The sequence below is a fragment of the Brassica napus genome, chromosome A2 (genome assembly GCF_020379485.1).
Source record: "Brassica napus cultivar Da-Ae chromosome A2, Da-Ae, whole genome shotgun sequence".
In the NCBI taxonomy this organism is placed as follows: domain Eukaryota; kingdom Viridiplantae; phylum Streptophyta; class Magnoliopsida; order Brassicales; family Brassicaceae; genus Brassica; species Brassica napus.
Window position 1 is genome coordinate 10,323,387 of NC_063435.1, and position 25,162 is coordinate 10,348,548.

General features: G+C 31.4%; 1 protein-coding gene and 1 pseudogene across 2 annotated transcripts; both read right to left on the bottom strand.

The window, feature by feature from the left end:
* Window positions 1-5,103: 5,103 nt before the first annotated feature.
* LOC125584183 lies at window positions 5,104-7,330 on the bottom strand (annotated as a pseudogene).
* A 12,010-nt stretch (window positions 7,331-19,340) lies between these two features.
* LOC106394849 (CLAVATA3/ESR (CLE)-related protein 26-like) lies at window positions 19,341-21,707 on the bottom strand. 2 transcript variants are annotated; one of them, XM_048761635.1, is made up of 2 exons: window positions 20,734-21,333; window positions 19,341-19,569 (listed from the first exon to the last, which is right to left on the bottom strand). In XM_048761635.1, exons 1-2 carry the CDS (start codon window positions 21,069-21,071, stop codon window positions 19,530-19,532), a joined length of 378 nt encoding a protein of 125 aa, XP_048617592.1. In that variant the 5' UTR covers window positions 21,072-21,333; the 3' UTR covers window positions 19,341-19,529. The 2 variants fall into 2 exon arrangements, with proteins under 2 accessions (XP_048617592.1, XP_048617589.1); XM_048761632.1 differs by lacking the exon at window positions 19,341-19,569 and adding an exon at window positions 19,577-20,535 and having other exon boundaries at window positions 20,734-21,707.
* Between the last annotated feature and the right edge of the window lie 3,455 nt (window positions 21,708-25,162).

Sequence of the window (25,162 nt, forward strand, 5' to 3'; positions counted from 1 at the left end):
TGTGTCTGTGCTTTCTCTCCACACGCCCATTTTGCTGTGGCGTGTCTACGCAGCTTGTTTGATGTATTATCCCTTTATCCTGAAAGAAATCCTTCAAACACATGAACTCCATCCCATTGTCACTTCTCACAATCTGAACCGCTTGACCAAACTGTTTTTCACTGTAAGCGCAAAACCTCTGTATAATTTTCTTCACTTCAGATTTTGCCAGTAATAAGTGTGTCCATACTGCTCTCGAGAAGTCGTCAACCACAGTAAGAAAATAGGCTGCACCACTCGAAGCAGGAACTCTATACGGTCCCCAAACATCCACATGAATTAACTCAAAGATCTTGCTCGTTTTATTAATACTATCATAAAAAACATCTCTTGTTTGCTTTGCTCTAAAACACACGTCACAGTGACTAGAACAAGCTTTATTTTTAACACCAGAAAGCTCAGACAAAGTAGAAAAAACCGAAACAGATGGATGTCCAAGTCTTCTATGCCACAACAGTTGATCCTCACTCCCATCAGCTTTGCAGGCACGAGCAACTCTCACATCCTTGAAGAAGTAAACCCCATCACGTTCTTCACCAGCTCCAATCAGAGTCTTCGAAGAACGGTCCTGCAAAACACAAATGGTGTCTGTGAATAAGGCAAAACAATTAGTATGCTTCAATAGTTTGGACACCGAGATAAGAGTACAGTCCAAGTTTGGTACTAGAAGCACATCTTTCAGAGATATGCGATCCGTGAGGATCATGTCACCCATTTGAGTAGACGTTGAACGTCCTCCATCCGCAAAACCAACTACACACGGTCCTGTGTTTCTAACATTCACCAGGAATGAGACGTTTCCAGTCATATGGTGTGACGCACCAGAGTCAATTATAACATCACCTATAGGCTTACCAGAAAGCTTCTCAGACTGTGTGTATGATCTCCCTTCATTGATTATCTGAGTGATAGCTTTCCATTGATCTGGTGACAAGTCTGAAGTTCCAGACCCGTGTGAGCTTGTCGCATGAGCAATGTTCGCAGTACCACGTCCACTTGCTCCCCCACGACCATAACCACTGTTGGATCTACCGCGTCCACCTCTGCTAGAACCTCTTCCTCGCCTTTCATTCATCCACTCAGGGAAGCCAATTATCTGCCAACACGTGCTCTTGTCGTGTCCTGTCTTGCCACAGTTAGAACAATTTTTCTCCACTGATCTGCTTCCATACCCTCCATTAGTGTTTTCTGATCGTGTCGCCAAACTACTAGCATCACGAGCTTCTTTTGAACTTTCTTCCAGTTGCAACTCTCTTCCTTCTTTTCTACTTGCAAACCCAATAGCTTCTTGTTGAGCCACTTCTCTGGATTTAGCAGTGTTTAGTCTCGCCTCTTCTCTGATAACCTTTGCGTAGGCTTTACCCAAATCAGGCAACTCATCTGCCTCTATTATTGCTGTTACCACATTGCTGAACCTCGAATCGTCCAAGCCCATGATGAACTGATGCACACGCTCATCTTCTCTCTCCTTCTCATATGCCGCAGCTGCTGTACAGCTACACGCTGGAGGAGGTTTGTAAGTTTGTAGTTCTTCCCACATCATCGCCAGACGACCATAATAGTCTATCACTGGCTGTCCGTTCTGTCGACAAGATGCAAGCTGTTCCATCAACTGATGAACTCGCACTTTGTTACCGACCTCAAATCTCTTCTTCAAATTCTCCCACAGCTTGTGTGCTTCTGTGATAAATGTCACAGTAGATCTGACCCTCGGTTCTATGGATGATCGTATCCAACCGACTATCATAGAATTGACACTTAACCATGCCTCCAACTCAGAGCTCTCCTCGCTTGGTTTGGGCAACGTTCCGTCAATGAAACCAAACTTTTTCTTTGCCCTAAGCGCATTAGCCATCTCCATTGCCCATTCGTTGTAATTCTCACCCTTCAGCTTAACTGATGTAATCAGTGCTCCTGGATTATCTGACGAGAACAGAGTATACGGCGAGGTCATCACCATCGAATCACTCTGTTTCGCAACCACTTGCTTATTCTCATCTCCCATGATGTATCTTGTTTATCACAGAACAATTCTGAGCGTAGGTTTTATGTTGATCTCCGCTCTGATACCATGTAAGTTTATAGAATTGCTTGATCTTATTCATGAATATACAAACGTATTTATACAACTTCCTTAACCGACTTGGTTAGGATAAACATCATATTTATCTCTCACAATACTTGTACTTATCTCTTAACTGATTCTATCATTATCTCCTCCAATAATCCTCTTTGGATCCTGGATACGGGTGCCACTCATCATATGTCTGGTCGCCTCGATCTCTTTTTAATAACATTCATCTCGTCTCTCCGGCCTCGGTTAATTTACCGGCTGGAGTGAATGTCCTGTCAAATCAGCAAGGCATGATTCAATTAATGTTACATATACACTTGAAGAATGTGTATTATAAGGACGGTTCCACACTAATTTAATCTCTTTTGGCCAACTTCTCACTGATAATCCATTGGTTGGTCAATTTACTGATTGACTTGTCATTTTGCAAGACCGCATCACGAGGATGCTAATTGGAGCGGGTGAACGTGATTAGAGGGCTGGTATCACTTCCACGGGCTGAGAGTGGACGTGGGGGGATCACGAATGTTGACGGATTGGAGAATTACAAAAATTAAAAACAATACAAACATGGTGTTAAAACTCTGTGAAGTACTTTCAGAAACAAGGATTATCATGAAACATCATGCCTCAGAACACCACAAAAAATGGATGTGTGGAACAAAATATCAACACATATTAAACATAGCTTGTGAATTACGTTTTCAAACTGGATCACCCATCAAATTTTGGGCTGAATGTTACATAACTGCATGTAACTTGATCAGTCGACACCATTTAAGCTCTTGAACAGAAAACACCATTCAAGATGCTCTACGACTGTCCACCTGCATTCGATCAACTCCGTGTATTTTGGTGCTTATGTTATGCTCATAACCTAAATCACGGTGGTGACAACTTCACTCCTCGAGTTCAGCGTTGTATTTTTCTTATATATTCGTATGGCAAGAAAGAATGGTGCCTTTACGATCTTGAGAAAGAAGATTTTACAATTTCTCATGATGTTGTGTTTCAAGAAGACGTCTTCCCAAATTTAACAACTTCCCATGCGCGAAGCACGATGCCAACGGCGTCTTCGATTGATGCATCATCGAACATGGTCATCGATGACCACAAAACTATAATTGAAAACAGAGAATCTACTTCGACTTTACTTGACTCAAGTTTAACATCTACAACTTCTACCAAACTAGAATCACATGCCTCTACTGAGGAGTTGGGTCGCGGAGCCATCGATCAAAGAAACCTTTGACACGTTTCACTGATTATATCATCAATAAAGTCTCACTCACTCTTGTCATGACCTCTCCATCACAGTCCTGAGGTACGGTCTATCCCATCTCTGACTATTATACATGTGCTCGTTTTTCAGAATCTCGTTGCAGTCACACTCTCTCTCTCTCTCTCTCTCTCTCTCTCTCTCTCTCTCTCTCTAGAGCCACTAACTTACAAAGAGTCAATGCAACATGAAGCTTGGAAGAAAGCAATGCATTTCGAGATAGACGCCTTGTAAATAAATAAAACTTGGGATTTGCACGAGTTGCCTCTGGGGAAATTATCTCTCGGGTATAAATGGGTCTATGAATTAAATTCAAATCTGACGGTACTCTTGAGTGATATAAGGCTCGATTAGCTCTTCTTGAAAGTAATCAAGTTTAGGGAATTGATTATGGTGAAACATTTGCTCATGTTGCAAAGATGACAAAGGTTCGTAGCTTTCTTTATATGGCTGTTAAATAAGACTACTAAGTACATAACTACATAACATGGATGTGCACACTGCGTTTATTCACGGTGTTTAGGACGAGGAAGTTTATATGAAACTCCATCCTGAATTTTGATCTGATTCTGATAATAGGGTTTGCCTTTTACAAAAAATCTCTCTATGGACTACGACAAGCACGTTGTTGTAGGTTTCTAAAAGCTATGTCCCTTTCTGCGTTTAGTTTTACATAATCACTAAGCTATTTTTTTTGTCTCCATGAAAATGGTGCCACTCTTTGTGTTCTGGTTTATGTTAATGACCACAATTTCCGGTAATTCCCTATCTTCCATTAGCGACTTGTAGGATGTCTTGTGTATCTAGCTGCAACCCGACCGGACTTAACCTACTAAAGTCACATTCTCACTCAGTTAATGCAGAAACCACAGGTGGCCCATTGGAATGATAAAATACATGCCGTCCGATATTTCAAAGAAACTCCCGGCAAAGGAATCGTGTTACTTACGGATCCTCCTATTCACATAACTGGTTTGTCTGAATCTGATTGGGATGGTTGTCTGGTGACCCGTGAGATCTTTAACAAGATGTATTGTTCAAATTGGCACCTTCGTAATATCTTGGATAACTGAGAAACAAGAGCGGTTTCTCTATCTTCCACTAGGCCAAATACATAGCTATGACAGAGGTTCTACGCGAACTTAAATGGATCAAAGGTCTATTGCTCGAGTTCAGAATTAATCATACACGACCAATGACATTACGATGGAACAACCAATCTGCTATTTACTTGATGGCTAATCTAGTTTTTTTTCACGAACGAACAAAGCATATTGAAGTGAAATGTAATTTCATTCCAGATCATGTAATCAACGGAACAATTGCTACTTCACAGCTTCTTTAGACCAGTTAACTGATATTTTTACTAAGGTATTTGGAAGAAAGGAGCAGTGCCGGCTAATTAGGGGGCACAAAAGGTGCGACCGCCCCGTGCTCAAACCTGTGTTCCCCCTATATTAATAGTTAAGAGGTCTAATTGTTTTTATAAATCTATATATTTTGTACATAAAAATAAAAAATATAATAAATAAAATTAAAAAGAGCTTAAAAATATTTGATATGTATATAGTTTTATTTTCATCACAAAATATTACTGATTAAAATTTAAAAATATTTTAAACATGGACATAAATTTTAAAGAGTAATTTTTTTTTACCATAGTGCCCATAATATTGTTAAGCCGGCCGTGGAAAGAAACTCCACATTTTTCTATACAAGTTGGGCAATCAAAACTCCGAATTCCGGTATATTATCTCACAATAAAAGATATTAAAAAAATATATATATTATAAAAAGATATTATAAGTTTATAATTAAATTAATTTTAAGAACCTATTGATTTCGCTTAAAGATCTTGTATTTCTTCTTAAATATGAAGTAAATATCCACACATTTTCCCAAAAATAAAATAGAATTTCCACTACTAATTATTCTGGATGTTACTTGAAGGAAACATGGAGTCAACTTAACAGCCGGCCGCTCTACCACTAAGTTAATGTGGAACAACATGAAATTTTTGTATGATCTAACCTGAAGGGGGTATTAAGATATAATTGTTTATATCTCCTTCATAATTATATATTACTTGTAATATAGCTTATTTCCATATGTATAAGTTTTTTTATGTCGATAGTATTAAGAATTTATGGTTGTATTTATTTAGATATTGAGGTCTATAATCTAAAACACAAGAATGCATATTGATTATGTAGCTTCTTAGATGGCTGGATAATTAGACACAAAATTGATTCATGGGTTAGACCTTTGATGTATTGAATTTTATTCCCATTAAAAAAGTCATGCTGTTCGTTGATCCCCCAGTGTGAAAAGAGGGTTGACTTCATGTGTAAATTAATGGGCTCAAATGAGCCAACTTGTCCAATAGTTGTATTCAAATTGTCCAAAAGATTTGCTCAGTAGCCCAATGGCTTCGGCTGCACAATTTTCACATATGGACATCTCGTGTTTTTTTACAAAATCAGGATAATGTCATGAGGACACGCTATTCCATTTGCCACTGCAAAACATTTTCATCATTGTGTGTGTACACGTTTAGATATGTAAGAACTGTATTAAGAATATTACCAAAATTAAAAAGTGACTGTATTAAGATATATAAGAGGTTTGACCAAGCCGGTCCGGAGGTTTCGGGGCCCTATTCAAAAAAAAAAGAAAATTTTAAAGATTAATAATATTTTCATTAATTTTTATTTTAGCAAAACTTAGTTTCAATTATGTATTCTATTTTTTTTATCAAAATAGACCAACCGCATCGATCATCTGGATCAGACCATAACAGATCACACATTGGTCCTTCATGTGGAACCTAAAGGCACAACAAGACAAAATATTAGTTTCATGGCATAAACTAGCATGCATCAGCTTTTTGTAGGTATGGAAGTTACTTACCTCTTGTATTTGATCTAGAGATCTGATATTGTCGAGTGTATCTAAAGAAGGTGAAAGTCCTCCATGTAAGCAGAAAACCTACAGAGAAGTATAATGGATATGTCAAAAACTGTGGAGGCAGATAAAATATTAAAGGCGTATTAGAAGTAAACCTGACTCTCAATGAGAGCTGTAAGAGGAAGGTAATCAAAAAGGTCAGTGAAGTGCTTCCACACATTAGCGTTTCCATATTTCCTCAAGCATACATCATAGAATCCATACCTGAAAAAGGTTAAAAGCTAGCTCTATAAGAGTGATTTGAAATAGAAAATGCTTTATTACATTCGATTACAAAACACTTACACTTGAGTAATTTGCTTTCGTGGTTCCCTCTAAGTATGGTAAGTCTATCTCTGTATCAAACTTTCAGAGCTACCAAAAGCGAGAGTGTCTCTACGGAATTTTAAGCATATTATTTCTGTAACTTTTTTTACCAGTAAAATTTTAAGCATATTATTTCTGCATAGTAAATCTTATACTTAATCCACTATAATGTATGACCAGCCAAAGCTATTTCTGAATAAAAGTTTTGTCGATGATTACCATGGACAACCTTTCTTTCAAAAAGAAAAAAATATACAATGGACAACCTTGGAATTAGATTTGGTGTTGTCCCAGCCATCAGAATCGGAAAAACTTACTGTATCTGTTTTTATTATGTTTTCTTTTCCAGTAGTATATATATGTATATATCATCAATACTATTAAAACTGGAGGGCCTTTTTTGAAGTCTCCCTGGAGTTTTGAAGTATTTACAGATCTCTGCCACTTGATTATTTAAACCTATGCTTTTAATTAAATATTTAGAATCTTTTTTCTTTTAGTTTAATTAATTTACCATAACTAAGTATTTTTTTTACTGCGTTGCTAGAAAGAAAAAAATAAACCTAAAACAGCGGAACGGCGATAGGAATGGCGATTTTGAAATTCTGAAGATGAGAGTCGAACTTAGCATAGATCTGATTATTGTGTCGGTTCCTATGGCTCATTATCACAGGTTTTGTCCTCCGGTCATTCTGATTATGAAGAAGATGGTGAAAATGTTTAATTTGGGTTTCACAAGATTTGATATTATGGAAAAATATGAGTTACGATTGAGGATATATCAATGGGATTACCAGGATCTCATTAGAGATTTTCAGAAAGGAGTCAAGGAAGATAGAGGAGTTTATCGATCAATTCTTTGAAGATATGGACATTTTAATTGTGAAATCAAAAAAAAAATTGTAAGATCACAGTTTTCAAAAACTAAGGAAGGAAGATTCATAGTTCACTAAATGCTACACGTTTTATTGCTAGGAATCATAAGGGTTGGGTTTCTTTAACAGGAAATCAAAGATCTATAAGCTTTAGCGTTTGGATCTGGCTACTTTTGGGAAAGAATGATGGAGATGTATCATGATCGTACTCTGGTTATACACAAATGGTGATGATTCTGGGTTCTCTAAACAAATCATACGAGGTGATGATTCTGGGTTCTCTAAAGGAATGGCGTTTTAATGATTCAATATGATTATTGGTTCTCTAAAGGAATCATATGAGGTCAGTTATGGTTATGGATTGTTGTTTTTGAACGGAACATATATGTATTGTAGTTGCTGGTAAAAATATAGTTATGGGGTGGGTGATGTATAGGGATTCTCGGTATGGAAGTTATTGGAGTTGTCGCTTTAAAGTCAGCTCTAGCTTATGGTTTCTTGGCCTTTACTTATCAAACGATGCAGAATGCAGTTGGTCTTTTTGAGTGCTCATATATGGTATCTTATGATTCTGAATGGGGTTATAAAGCTCATTCATTCGGTCAAGTGAAATACATTTTAAGAAGGTACTTAAGCCAAAACCATCACATGAATGAAGGAGTTAGTGAGCTGGGAAATGAACCAGTTGGTAGCTTTTAAAATTTTGAATAAAATTGGTAGATGGTGGTTGCAGAGTACTATGATTACTTTTTTCATTGGATTTACGTAGCTTTTTAATAGTGAGATTATGCACTTTGACTCTGTTGTAATACCAGTTCGTTATGAGATTTAGCCATATATTATCAATGACACTATGCCAAGAGATTTTATTGTAGTAACCAATATTTAACTGTATATTCTAAACAATCAATTTTAGAAATATTAACATAATAATTAAAAATTAGTAAGATTCCTAATTAACCATAAAATATTCCTAATATATAGGAAGATATATATCGCTATTGTTTTGGTATATGATTAGATTTTGAAAAAAAAAATGTTCATATTCCCCAAACAAAGATCAATCCTATGATCACTCTTAAAATTTTAAAAGATACTATCAGTTTTAGAAATCAACCATAATTTTTAATTTTATCAAATGTAACAATATGAAATTTTACGATGTTGAAAATTCATGCATCACACATTTTAGAATATTACACTTAAATATAAACCGTTTTATATTTATTCATATCTATAATGATTACTTTATCAATACATATTTGCAAAAAGAAAATACTTTTATCATTTGTGATTAACAAACATGCAGAAACTATTAACTAATCTTAATATCTCTAATATTAGTCCAGAAACAGATTACTAATTAACCCACATTTAAGATTTGCTATTATACTAATATAAATCTAAAATATATATAGAAAATAATTTATGAAAATTAATTATACTTTTTAAAATAGTTTAAATACTTTCAATATTTCTCTACAACTCTAGAAAATATAATTAACGACTTTATGAGTAGATTAAAAACCAAAATATTGTTATAAATGAAATTATAACAATTAATAGAAATTCATATTTTTATTTAACCAAATAAATCCGATTGAATATCCATATAATCCAAAAATAAACAACTAACCAACAACTTTGATATTCTATTTCGATGTAGTATACTATATTGTAAACCCATAGAGATGGTAATATTTTTTTATAAATAATATATAGTACCTGACAAAACATTAAACAGGTGGAAGCCCCATTGGTCCAGTGGTTTGACTAAGAGTTCATTAATACTTCTACACCCGTAAGTTTTGGGTTCAAACCCCAGAAAATACCAAATTATACAGATTATGGAGAAATAGGTTAACCATCGAACATGGATCTCATAGGACGGCTCCGAGTGATGCAGTCAGGCGTGTATTCTCACAAGGTGGTAGAATTGTCGGCTGTAAAATCGTCTATGTAATATTTCCATCATTGTAATAGAATCATTGTAATAGCATAATTAATAAGACGTTAAAAAAACATTAAACAGTAAACCCATATTAATAGTAACGATTTTAACAACAACGATTTATTCTCAATTTTAATGTAATAGATTTTGAAACTTAGTAAACCAAACAACTTGGTGATATATGTGAAATAACTTTATCAAAATTTTGTAATATTTATAAGAAGAAAAGTCACAAATATATGGCTCACATAATGATATAAAAAATTGATTTAATATAGTAATACAAAATTTTGCCCTTTCATATTTTACACATCTAATAAAACGTATCATTGACTTCTTTAGTTCAAATTTAAAATACATATAATAATCAATAAACTGTAATATATTATAAAATTTACTAAAGATAAATTCCGCGCTTATAAAACGCTGGTCAAAACCACAATCGAACATTGTTCTCCGAACAAAACTGAAAACAAAATAACCAAACCGAAACCAAAAAAAACAAATTCATAAATAAATGAACGTTTCATATATCTCTTAAACCAAAAACTAAAACCCATAATCGAACCGAGACCAAATCAAAAACAAGAAAAAAGAAAATTTGGAACTGAACCGAAAACCAAACAGCTAGATCTAAACATATTAGTGAACATACATACGGGTTATTAAATATGTTAACAAAAAGTAATCCCGCGCTTTCAAAGCGCGGGTCAAAATCTAGTCAATACTATTAAAACAGAAGGCTATTTTTTGAAGTGCCCTCCTGTTTCAACAATATTTACAAGACATTGCCACTAAATTATTTTTAAGCTATGATTTTAATTAAATGTTTTCTTTTTTATTTTATTTTCCATAAATCTCAGATAACCACCTCCTAAGTCCGTGTGATCTTTTTCCACTACTTTAGTAAATTTACCATTGTAATTATAATTTAAATATAACTTTCCTATCCTTGCTATATAAATTAACATATATCGAATGTTTATAACCTTTGGTTAACCCGGTTTTTGTAAATTTGTGCGTGCAAACCAACTGTGTATATATCTATGCTTTAGAGGAAAGTTTACAGAAAACAGAGAAATATAATAATATAGAGCTTTGACTCAAACAGGGGAATACAAGGTCAAAGAATCAAACGAGAATTGAAAATGTTGGTCACACAAAACCAACGACAACATGTTCCTCGAGCTACAATATTTTATACACAAACTTAGTGTTTTAGTTTATTTGCTTGGTTTTGATTAGATTTTTTTACTTTGGCTATAATTCATGATATTATCAAAATTCTTTTCTCTGCAAGCTTCAACACTAACAATTGCTTATTCAGATACAGACGAAACTATAAACTAGCTATGGTCTGTTTTTTTTTTTAAATTCATGACTTTATTTAAAATATTAAGTTGATTTTTTAACAGTTGGGTATAAAAAATAACATCTTTTGAATACATTTGTATATACAAAATTCTTATATTTCTATAAAATAATGAGATTAACAATAATATTTTTTTTTTGTAACTGATTAACAATAATATTTTATTGTTGTAACTTAATAGATCTCGAAAACCAAAAATAGTATATTGTTGTAACTTAATATATCTCGAATAATCTATATCCCTAGAATATTTCTAATTATAAACAATTTTAATATGTTTACTATCCTATTAATTTTCTAGCGATAAGAAATATATAAATATCGAATCAAACACAACAAATATAATCATTCTAAACCTTCAAACGCTCTATACCCTGATCTACACTTATGAATTCTGTTATCAAAATCAGTAACTTGAGTGATGTTAAACCTTTCAAATATGCATGGAGAGTTCGGGTGAAAGTGGTTCATACATGGAAGTCAAACAATCTCAAAAATGGTTATTCTCTTGAGATGGTCTTAACAGATGAAAATGTAAGCTATATTCACTAACTATCGTCCATTTTAACTATATTTAATATGTGAACTTTAGCGTCTTTTTTTTTACAGACGAAAATATAAGCTATATTCACTACCTATCGTCTATTTTAACTATGTTTAATATATGAACTTCCCTATTTAGATGGATTATATTTAGTTTCTCTTTCTTGAATCTATTTAGTATTTTAATCTGCTTTTGTTAGGCTTTGCTTTTGTTCAATGTGCTTCATCTATGGCTATAAATATATTTCTTTCATATGAGTATCGGTCTTTGCTCGGCTTATGAGTAAAATATCTCTGCTTGGAAGAAATTTAATGGATTTGGAGTTGGTTTTTTGACCCAGGTGAGAATCAGAGGCTGGCATTCTCCGATGGGAGCGGTCCGAGAATGTGTCTCTCTTTAGATCTATCAGATTTTCCTGTGTTTTGATCACTGGCGAGTCAAGTTCTTCAGTCCAAAAGCATTTATTATGAGCAAAAGAGATGTTGCTCTGGGAGTACAAGGCTACGGAAGATCGCGGCTTACGGAAGAAACGAAGACATCGCCAGTGGTTCGATTTCAGGGAGGACTTCCGCCGGTAGACCAAAACAGATTTGGTTAGTGGTTCTCATGTGTTTTAAAAGCATTTCTGGCCTCTAGACTTAACAACTTTGTACTCTCTTCTTTTAATCTTACATAGCAACTTTGTACTTTTTTTTTTGTTAACTAGCAACTTTGTACTCATTTCCTGGATTTTGAGCTTTATAAATGATATGTTGAAAAAAAATGAAAAAAATGTAAATATGGTTTACCTACAAGCGATCGAGCTATACTTTTCTCTTCAAATTTTTTTCACATTTACCCATGATTAACATTATTTATATTATAGTTTCTCATAAACCTTCTTCCCTATTAACTTTATAGGAAACAATGTTTCTTTCCACGGACTACAATGATATATAAACATACTTTTCAAAATTTTATAGATGAGGCAACATTGATTTCCAGCTTATTTGAATCTGTTGCTAGATGAAATGAGTAACATGATAAATACGAACCATGAGAAATATGGTTTAAGCTTTGATCAGCCAACAAAATTAAATATATCCCATATTTATATCTGGTGTAAATATGGAGACATGTTTGAAACTCCACGAATTTTGTTAGTATCTTAGAAAATATTACCATCCACAAAATATAGGAACTTCCATAATCTCCTACAATTATAATCCTATTAGTATTTTGTGCAGTTCCAGAAATCTATGCGTAAGCTATATGTATAAATAGTATCATACCTAACATTTTTTTATGATATCAATGTTCCAAGAAAAAACCAGTCATGTATTCTAAGAAATCACTGTTTTAAAAATGACAACAGTAATAAATACTTATTCTGTTTCAAAATGTTACATGTTTTTAGATTTTCATAATAAAGCATATTAAATCTTAGTATTAAATGCATATTTTTGTGATTAACTATTTTACACAATTTTTAACCAATCAAAATTCAATAAATAAGTTTACAATTAACCATTATTATTTAGTAACAAATGCACAGGAAAGATAAATAATATATTTTTGAAACAAACTCTAAACCATCGATTATTTTAGAACTCAGGGAGTATAAATCAATTATTTGAAATGCACAAAAAAAAAAGATTATACCAACAAATTTATGCTTCAGCGTATAAACTGAAAACCAAAAACGAACTGAAACAGAACCAAAAAAAGTGAAACCAAACAAAAAATAACAAAACCAAAAATTAATCAGTGTTCACACATATCTGAACGGTTTATACCCAAATATAATAAATACATTTTATATACCTAAAAATATTGATTATATTTAGATTTAAAATTATAAAATATTTTAAACACTAAGATATAAAATATATTGTATTATTCAATAGACTTTTAGTTGAAAGTTTCCGAAAAATTCTTATTTTAATTATATTCGATTATGTTTTATTTCAGATATATATATATATATACATATTATATGATAATCTATACTATATATTGAGAAAGTATTTATTATTTAATCATCCCATTATTTATTATTTAATCATCCCATTTGTAACCGTGATTTACAGAAATGTGAATGGTTCCCATTTTTCTAAATCCAAAGAGCTAAAACCAAACTGAAAATCAAACGGGTATCCAAATATTAAACATAATATAATATTAATTTATATCTGTATAGAATATAATTTACCAAAAAAAATATCCACCCCCCCCCCCCCCCCTCCTCCCAAATTACATGAATTACCTGGTTTTCAGTTTAACTCAGGGTTTTTTTTTGCGTTTTTTGTATTTTTTGCTTTAAATCCAAATTAAAGCCTAACTATTTTAATTCGGCTTACTTCGGTTTTAATAAAAAATAAAAATCCGACTCGAACTACAGATCGCCCGAATTGATCTAATTCAAAAAATGCATGGTTCTCCTAAACGGGTCCTAACACCCCAACCCCAATAACTTAAAAACTGAATAACCCTAACTGAGACGAACCTTAAACCTGAATGCCTATCACTATGAAAAGTTAAAATAAATTACTCTCGGTTAAGTATGTCAAAACTCAAATAAAATAAAATTCAGACCAGAACTTAGTAACTGTTAAATAAAAAAATTTAATCAAAATATTATCCCGCGCTTTCAAAGCGCGGGTCAAAATCTAGTTTTGTCTTACAAATTAAATTATCAAAATTTTGGATAATTTATTCTTTCACTGTAACTGTTATCTTTTTTTAATGAACTAATTATGTAAGATAGTTCTTTAATTTAATTATCTTCTATATAGCTTGAGACTAGTCTTCAGTTGCTTTTGATTCTCGACCGCTGGAAGAGAAATAGAAACAGAGACAAGTTAAAATTGATTGATTATTGCATTTCTAGTAAGTAAGTACTAGCTTTTGATCCGCGCGCCCGCGCGGATGTATCTTCTATATAATTATGTTTTTGTAAATATAATTGTGTTTCGGTGTATCTTTGTAATTTTGTTTAGTGTCAATTGCTTAACTATCAGGTTGTATACTTATTTTATTGTATGTTTTTTTAATTTTAGTTGGTAACATTTGACATTAAAATGTTTAATAATAGAGTATTTTGTTGAGAAAATGTGTGTTGGATATAAATTTACTATATATGTAGATTGTTAAAATTTATATTTAAATATTTAATATTTATTTTTTTAATAAAATATTTAGACACCAACAATATTGACTATTGTAAAGGTAAGAAAGAAATATTTTTATAAACAATCTATAGCAATTATATATAGCTATACAAAATTAATAAATTGAATTGGGCCCTTTTGTTATGAATTATAAATAGGAAAATCATATTTAGGAAAAATGATATTGGACCTTATACATTCAAGGAAGCCTATTAAACTATTATTTCCAGGAAAACAAAACAGAAAAATGCCTTGTACGACTATTTTTTTTGTTCCCATAGAAAATTCTGTTTTTTCAATCTATCTCTTTGTCTTTGCCGTCCGTTTTCCTGGCGAGAACTGCACAAACAGTTGTGAAGTTTTCACTTAAAGGAGAACCAGAGTCTAGATCTATTAATGACTACTGGAGATTTTGGGATACAGGTACGAGTTTTTATTTAGGTTGAACTTGATTTTGAAACAATTAGTTGTTCTAATAACAATCTGTTTATGATTTGTTAATATCCATCAGAGGTCTGTAATACCAAGAACGTTCAATCGGTTTAATCATGACGAAACAACATCAGCCCCTTACAGATTGGTTAAGAATCAGGATGAACTTTGGTTTGTTTGCGGATCGCAAAGAATTACTTCGAGGATGTGAGATCTATATTCATTCCTAAGGTAAGTCTAATCTACGATATTCTGTTTAATATAATAGACTGATAATCAAACTAAGATGAAACAGAAATCAAAAATCTTGATCTTTAGGTTATGAATGGGAGGGGCATGACAAAGACAGATCATATGTGTTGCAGGAGAACTGCTTTTAAACTCCCATTCACTGTTTTTCTGTTCCTAAAAGTAAAAGGCAGAACATCTGCATATTTGATTTTTTTTTTGTCCTTTTGTGCAAAAGGTAGTTCTCCTGCCTCATTTTCTAAATATCCACTTTTTAAAGAGGTTCACCCATTGTCTCTCTCTTCTAACCAATAAAAGACTTTTCTACAAATTAAATTTAAAAAAACTATTATACTCTTCTCTCTTATTTCCCATTATTAGGTAACTTCACTTATCAAATACAAATACAGTAGATTTAATTCTTTTTTTTCTTGTAAACATATAGTAGATTTTTCTACAAATTAATGTTTTTATTGTTTTATCTATAATATATGAATGCAAAAAACGACTAATATTTATGAGGCTTCAAATTTAGAACCACAGAGTTTAATAACAACGAAGTTTTCGTAGAAAATACATACATTACATGGATATGTATTAGATATTTTTAAATATATAATCATCATCCGGATTTTTATTTTTTTAAATCTCGCTATATAATAAACAAGAAAATATTATGTAAATTGAAATTGATAAAAACCCAATAATTAACGGTTCAAATTACCATATTTATGTATTCTTACAATTGAAGTCTTAAATTTTATGAATATAACAAAATAAGAATAGTATATGAGAACCAAAAAGGAGTTTTTTACATTCTTTCTTAAGAAAATAAAATTAAAGAGAAAATTAGTTAAATAGTGATAGTTAAACATTAACTATTAAATATTAAATTTAATAATAATTGAAAGCACATTAATTCTATGTTGATTTTTTAAAACCGGGTTTTGAAATTGAATATGTTCACTGGTTTTATCGGTTTTTAGCAGGTTTTACTTGTTTTTCTGAAATCCAAGTTTTAAACCGAACCAGACTCGGCTTTTTAACTGAGTCACGGTTGGACCGATTTGATCAGCCGGTCCGGTTTTCAAAAAACTAGTTTAATATGGCAGATATGTTATGGGAAAATCTAAATATTTTTCAATAAATTCATTTATCTTTGTTATGTATTATTTATAATATATGTTGATATTTTGGTGTAATTTTTATTGTTTAAATATATGATCTGCATTTTTAACTGCTTTTGCCATTCATAACTTCAAAAGTAACTTGTCATGCTTGATCTGCATGATCCGCTTGATCTGTTCTGCTTGAACTGCTTTTACCATTCGGAACCTTAGAGTAGGATGGAATTAGTTAACAAAATATAGTTCTAAGAGCATCTCCAATGTATATCTCTATATTTTCCTCTAAAATAAAGACCTCTATTATAGAGGTGGATTTGCTCCAATGTATGCCTCTATAATAGAGTTTCTCTATTTTAGAGGAAAATGTAGAGGAATCCTACTTTTTACTTCTATATTTAGAGATGAAAATAGCAAATTTCTATATTTCCCTTATAAATAGAATAACTCTATTATAAATGTATATATTGGAGCAAATCCACCTCTATAATAGAGTTTCTCTATTTTAGAAGAAAATATAGAGATAAAAATAGAAGTGGATTGGAGATGGTCTAAAATAGACAAACAATTCTGTAGGGAGAAACAGAGGGACATGGGACATAAGTGATCAATAAGAATATGTTGTAACATCACATAACAAAGGGAAGGCACACTAACCATGAAGTAAATCTGAAATGGATGTGTTCTTATTTAAATTCATTGGATCATCATTTAAGAGGAATTGAGCCGAATGATTTGGTTTTCACGTAATGGAGAAAGAGATATATATATAGGTAGTGAGTAAAGTTAGGGTTAACGCCACAAAACCAATTAAAATGTTGGTAGTTGTGATTTTTTTATCATTAATAGAGAATATACAGATGGATTTTGCTCCCAAAATTGTTTTGCTTGTTATGGAGTTACCGTAATCACAGGGTTGTAGATATTTATTGAGTCGATACTAAACCTGATTGGCAAGATTACAAATAATATAAAAATATTTTCGTATTTGATTGACATCGCTATTGTTATGGAGAATGCTTAAAATATGAATATATTTGGGAAAGTATATTCGTTTTGTATATTATCGACTTGTTTAAGTTAACTTTGATTAATTAATAATGATATAACTTATGATCTACATATTGATATTGTGAGGATTAATTGACTCGGCAATGACATGGAGTTGTAGCGATCAAAATTGGGGTTTTAATTCTTCATACCAACATAAACCAGAAAATTATCTAAACCGATATTAGATGTTTAAGTGTAATTCTGGAAAGCTATGTAGGAGTGTCTCTATTGACTCTATAGATTCAGTAGACAAAGATGAAAAGGTAGTATCATAATTGAATTCGATGTTGTATGTTTTAGAATTTAGAATGACAATAACGATGATTAAGATGGTTTTGTAATGTTCTGGTTTACTACTGTTTTTTAATTATATCTGTTAGTAACTATTTTAAATTATTGGTAAGATAGTGGTATGATGCTAATTATAATTGTATTGTCATTGGACGGTTTACTAATACAGAAAACGATGGTCTTGGTTTATTAAATAAATGAATACGCTGAGTTTTACTCAGCGGCATAGAGTGGTAATTTTTGTGGAAAAATTAGGGTTGTATACAAAGTGTACTTCAGTCTTAATAGTTTAGATGCCTTCTTAAAAAAATATACATCAATTAAATACCGAATGGTTTTTGTTTAATAAATTTAGTTTTCTTATAATTGATGCTTATTCATATATATGTTGTCGCAGTGTACGTTGGTGATGTAATAAATTAATAGAATAACTTACTAGTTCTTTTATATATTAAGATTAGTGAAATTTATTTTGAAATGGATGGAAAGGATATAAAATTATAAAGGAGTAGTGGAGTTAACCCCCACAAAAGAACAAAAGAATAAAAGATGGGAAAAGCATAACACAGAATCAATGTGGTCTCCTTTATTTAGAAGAACCATTACACAGATTCCCATTTTAGATTTCAGCAGTTAAGCTCATAGGTTTTTTGAAAAATATATATGCCATTCCATTTATAAATTATAAATATCTGATACATCCAATCTTTGAAGACATATCTCCTTTATTTTCCTCTTTGCAAGAATATATGCTTTTAAAATACATCAATGATGATGGACTCGACATATTTTATGAATGAATAGATAAAAATCTTTTAAAGTACAATTGTTCTTACACATACAAATCCATCTTGTTTATTTATTTTTAGATTTAAAAAGTGGGATACAAATTCATATTTTGTTATAAATATTTAAAACCATCTTGTGCGTGTGATTGTGTAATCTTCCACATGATATGTGGTCCATACCAAACATGAATATGCAAGGGGTTTTATCGACTCTATCTAGGACAATTTTTTTGCCAAATATCTAGAACAAATTAGGCTGTTAATAATCCATATTAAAAACGCATGTTTTTTAGAGTAATAAAAATCACTTATCATTTTCTCGATACCGACCGGATCAGCCGATAGGGCTTATCCAAAAAAAAAATCACTCATTAGTGGTTTTAAAGTTAAAAATCTGGTATCATTTACCTAATTTAGCAAATGGTCATCGTCATTTAGCGTAAGCACATACAATGTGAGAAAAGAAATAGAATATCTAAACGTAGACACAAATACAAGCTGTGCAATGTGAGAAAACATACTTTTTAACCTTCTCTGGCTAACTCAAGATCGAAAGCTGTGTGCAATGAAAAATGCAAGCACGGTATTTCTTTGCAAGAAAAAATAAAACAAAATACTAAAAGAAAAAAAAATACTCCATCCGTTTCTAAAAGATCTATATTCTAGAGAAAACTTTTGTTTCAAAAAGATACATATTTTATACTTTTAATGTAATTTTTATCAATTAATAACGAGAAATTGTAAAGTTCAAGAACATTAATTGTATTTCTTAAAATCTCATTGGTTTAAAAATATAGAAAATATAAAATTACAAAAAACTTTGCATTTATAGCTAAGTTTTAATATGTTTTATTAAAAAGTATGAAAATTTTAAAACATAAATCTTTTAGGAACGGATGGAGTAGAAGTGTATTAGACAAATATTTTGAGCAACTTTAAAAGATTCGATTCCAAATGAAAGGGAAAGAGAATCTAGGAGCATTACATTTACAAAACCTATTTTGCCAACAAATACTTCTCTCATTCTCTCTGCTTCTTCTCCAAGCTTTCACCGTACTTATTCTCTTCCCGGTGGTCGTCTTAAACTTCCTGCTCTCCTGTAACAAGACAGAACATAAGTTAATATTTAATAATCAAGTTAATTACTTAATTCAAAAGGAATAATTCATGTTATTAGTTACTCTCATAAACCCGATAACAAATGTTCAGCGTTCATCTATCGATACTAGTTTAATAAGCCTAGTCAAGTTTAAACTACAGTGATGTTACTAGTTTAAAATTTTGACTGATACAGTGATACTTGGGTCACTTGACGAAGCTTATTAAACTACTTTGGTCAACTATTCTTATTTGCCTATATACAAATTTTTTATTAAACTACTTCAATAAAAACAGCTTTATAAATGGGAGTATCTATATGAAAGTGCGTGGGAGTATCTTAGCTTTCTATAGACATTAAGGCTCCGAATGGTGACTGCGGTTTAAGCGGTGCGGGACAAGCGGTTCAACTGCGGTACGATTTTAACAGTTATAAAAACGTATAGATATATGATATATGTAAAGATTTTTGTTACTGTTAACTGTGGTGCGTAGCGGAGCGGTTGTAAACATTCAAATCCTATGACTATATATATATTCTTAAGGCCATGCGTGGAATTCATTGTAAACACTTGTATTTTATATCTATGTGTGTATATTTATATTCTTAAGGCCATGTATGGAATTCATAGTAAACGCTTTTATTTTAAAAATAATCAACTGAGATCTTAAGGGGTATATATCTATATATATAACTAAGAAATGAGGTGAAGAAAAATGAGAGGGAAAGATGGTATTTAAAGCTTCCGTAAAGGAAAAATAAAGTTATTAAAAGAAGCCATCTTATAGAGTAATTAAAAACGAGACTGAATAAAGCTAGCAGACAGCCTTTTGCGAGCCTCCGTGATATGTCTTACCGAATCTGTGTTAGCTAAAAGAAACCAATTATATTTATATTTATTTATAGTAAAACTATTCTAGACGTACCTAATGTACATGGTGGCCAAAAAAATCGTATAAATAATCTGCATATAAACAGATACATCAACAACAAATAAGTTAATTAGCTTGCTTAGTATATTAATCCCACGACGTTGTTAATCCATCTCAGCAACATATTTATCATTAGCTATGCCATATATTGCTGAAACTAACAGCATACATAGACATGGAAGGATTTGTTGATTGGAAGAGATAACTGAAACAAGAAACCAGTAAAGAACCTGTTGTGTATAGGATCGGGTCCACGAGGAACTTTTCTTTTGCTTGCAACGTAGCTAAGATCACCATGTTTTGATCCATCAACAAGATCTTCTTTTACACCCTTAGCATGTATAATGGAATTGTTCATCGTTGCGGCAGTAGTAATCTCTTTTGTTTTGTCGACTTCGTTATTGTTTTGTAATACAAACACATCGATCATAAGAAGAGTGACGAAACCAACCATAAATAGTGTACGAAACAACAGCGGGAGACAAAGGGTTTGGAGATTTCGCATGGTTTCTCTCCTTGTAAGCTTTTTTGGGGTCCTATCTTCGTTGGTTTGTTGAAATAAGAACATGGATCAAATTAGTAGGGGTTTATTCGATTTTCTTAAATTTAAACTATAGAGAACAAAGAAGAACGAGGAAAAACAAGAGAAAGAGAGTCTTATCACTTAGATGAGTTAGGATGGTTGGTGTTTTATAGGTTCGATGGTTTTTATTCTGTTTGGTATTGTTAACTTTACTCGAAACATTAGCATAGAGAGACAAATGATTTCTTGTATGAATCTTTATATTTTCCTGTGAGACGTTTTTTTAATGTTATCTTTAAGCATGAATCCGTATTTTTATGTCGACTTTTTTTAATCCCAAATCTTGATATGCCAGAGATATATTACACATTAAACACATTACTCTTATATTAGAGAATTTTTCTTTTTACAATTGAGAAAAGGAAAGAATGGTATATGGAACAGCTGGTATGAAACGTAACATGGATGGAATATATTTAGCAGCCTTAGCTTTATGTGCATGAGAAGGTTGGGGATACGTATGTAAGTATTTGAGTTTTTTAAATTTAATTCGTGTATTTTTTTTAATAACCCACATTATCCTGACCGTTATAATATCAACTAATCCCGAAGGCCAGAAAAAGAAAACTGATTGCTTAATCCCCCACACAACAGAAATCGAACAAGAGTAGAAATTTCACGAAATTCACATAATCCTAAGAGCCTTGCTTTAATTAGCTAATCCTAGATGTATAAGGTTTTGATCTTCAAGCTCTGAATATATCTCTAGTATCATTATCTTTGGTAATGAAATTCACATACTTATCAAAAAAAAAAAAAATTCACGAAACCACTAGGCCAACCCCGGTTGTGTTTAAGAGCCGGTTGATTCGTATATTTTCATGCAGTTTTGTTTTATTCACAAAACTAAGACTATGATTAGCCCGGACTCTTAGGGTGGGGTTCTTAGCTTCGGCTAAGAACTGTTTCTTAACTTTTCTTAGTTAAAAGTTAAGAACCGGTTCTTAACCGAAAAGTATAAAAAAATAGAAAATAATAAAATGTCAAATTTTAAATTAAGAACTCGGGTTAATCATGCTCTAATATACTCATACGGTACTGCACGTGCCAAGGAGTTGCCTCGTACTTTTCTCACGTACAGTTCATCCCTTCCATATCCAAAACGTGAGCACAAAAGCCATCCACACCCTAATGTATATACTCCCTCTCTTCTATAATATAAGTACTTTTAGAGAAAATTTTATTTCCAAATATTAGTAATTTTAACGTTTCAATGCAATTTTTGCATTTATAGGATATTATATAACCAAATAAATTTTGTAGAGCTTTCTATAATTAGTTGAATTCATATATTAAATGATACTTTTTAAAATATAATATTTTTAGTACTTTTTCTAAAACTAGTTACAACATATTTGAAACAAAAATCAATAACAATATTTTATAAGTAACTAAGAATTATAGACAAATACATATATTCAATTCATAATTTTAATTAATTGATTGGATACTCGTGTGTGCCGCAAATTTTACACCTATACATAGGCTTTGATTGGTACAACTGATGACAAAATAGTAGCAATATGTTAAAAAGGATGTATACTAAGAAAATTGTTATACTCTCGCAAATCTATTTAATAAAGTTATTTGTAGAGTAGTACATGATTCATATACAAAACTATTATAAAAAATTTATATATGATATATAATTTTTTTACTTCTAAATAATTAGATATATTTACATTTACAATAATAAATCATAATTAATTATATATTTAATTTATATTTTAAATGTAAAATAATGTTATTTATAAAAGTAAAATATATTGATTTATTTCGTTTTTTTGAAAAATAAAATTTTTATTTTTGCATCCTAATATAATTTTTTGATATTATTAACCAAAAATATAATTTATTTATTTTAAAAGTTTTATATATTTTAAATGTAAATATCTATCAAAATTTTATGAAAACATTGGATAGAAAACATTTGGAGAGCATTTGCATCTTCTATGTACTATTCTAGATACTTTTCTATTAATTATTGATTGGATAATAATGCCATGTTTATTGCAGAGTTCTTAGAATGAGGTTTTTAGCGTAATATAAGAATCGTTTCTTAAATTTAACTAAGAAAAACTAAAAACCGTCTCTTAAAACTCTTATTTACCTTAGTTCTTTCAGCCTTATATTCTTCACCATATCTCTTATGTATACATAGTAATTAAATACTATATGTTATTTCAAAAGGAAACATATTGTATATAACATATCAATTATAACAATATATAATATATATATATATATATATATTATAAAAGAAATTGATTCTTTGTTGCGCATTTTTCGGACGTGAAGACACCAATATAGACATCAGTCTAAGAGTTTTTCAGTTAAGAAAAACTTCGAATACTAATTTTTTGATCTGACGAAAAGTTAGCAATATTTTACACTAGCCAAACATATATGCGTTAGCCACCTAAACCATTCTTTATGCATCTTAAGTTAGATGCATATATTAAAGTATGCTGAAATAATGATGAGAATGACAAGATTGACTGGACACACGATTAAAAATTGTTCGTTGAGAATATATTTATATCATTGTCACATAGCAGCCGTAATTTATTCCAGTATATATATATTAGAGTATCTCCAGCCATAGAATATCTTAAATGAAAAATTTAATGATAAAAGAATAACATTTTTATGTATTTTTAGTTTTTGTTTAAATATAAATTTTTATTTAAATCTGATCATTTGCGGAATGACACTTGTCTCAAAAGATGTATACATGTCCTAAAAAATTGTTTTTGAAGAATCGATAGTTTCTTTATTTTGTACTATTTCATTTTTTTAATTTTTTTATTAACTTATAACTCCACTAGTTTACGGCCGTTAGACATGCTTTTATAGGCCCATAGTCATATGGTACATAATTAATCTCATCGATTAAAGTTAATTGTAAATAAATCCCACTTCCACACTATCTTTCGTAAAGGGTAACTGTATAACTGTCCAGAGAATCTTATGCCATAGTGTCACTCAAAAGCTTCTGGTCGAAGTAACCAGAAATGGCATTTACATGTTCATTTTAGATAATATATAATCATAAACCATATATTAGTAAAAATAATTTGTGCACAAGCTTGGTTATGTAAAATGACCGTTTTCGTTTATAGCATTCCTATATATTCCTGGATTTTCTATTTGTGTGTGGACTTCAACATTGTCCAACAACGGCCAATTTGTTGAACTTTTTTAAGATCATCATGCACACGGTATAGACAAAACCATATTATGTATAATAACGGATTATTTTAATACTCGTCATAACATGTATGATATCTCTAGCTTAATCTCATATTAGGCTATCTTAATCTTGCAAAGCTTTGTACTCACTCTATGATCTTCTATTAAACTTGTAAAACTTTATATTGTCTTAAAAACCATATTGGTTACATTTATTTTAATGCAGCAAATTAGTTAAAAAAACATTTATGATAAATAAGTTTGTAAAGTAACGAATAATTTCAAATTAGTTTCCACAAAACCAAATCTATTTCTCAAACCTTTTTCTTTGCAATGCAAAACCTTTTAACTATATTATTTATCTTTTTTCCCCTTACCGGGACAACATGTTCAACTTACAATAACAGCAGAAACATGTTAGCGTTGAGTTGAAATAAAAAACACACACAGGTGTTGCAAGATCAATCTAAAATAGAAACAAGTGGGATAAAAAAAGTCATTAGAATATCAGTATGTAAGCACTAAGCAGAGAGTGAGAAAATTGAATATAGCCGAACCAAGTCTAGAGGAACGAGCTAGGCACCAGAGTGGATGTGATTTTTCGGTTGGTTAAGACTCGCTAGTTTGCTGTGGATGATTTGTTTGATCTCAGAAGCATATAAACTTCCAAGGAAAAGATGGGCCTTGTAGCATCATGAGGAGGTAACCTATTCATAGCTAGTAGAATTTAAACAGTGTAACAGAGAGTTAGCCGGGTCGGAGAAGTTTCATCGTCTTATATTGCACCAGAGGCAGAGAATGCTGTCGACTCCCGGTTGTTTGTTCGACGCCGTTTTCTCTCAAATTCTGAATGATGTTATAAACTCATGTTACGTACTTTAGCT

Coding starts and splice junctions, on each gene's coding strand:
- LOC106394849 (XM_048761632.1), bottom strand. CDS start 21,071: ATGTTCTTATTTCAACAAACCAACGAAGATAGGACCCCAAAAAAGCTT. Junction 20,536..20,733: donor CCCGATCCTATACACAACAG/GTTCTTTACTGG, acceptor GTTTATATGCAG/ATTATTTATACGATTTTTTT.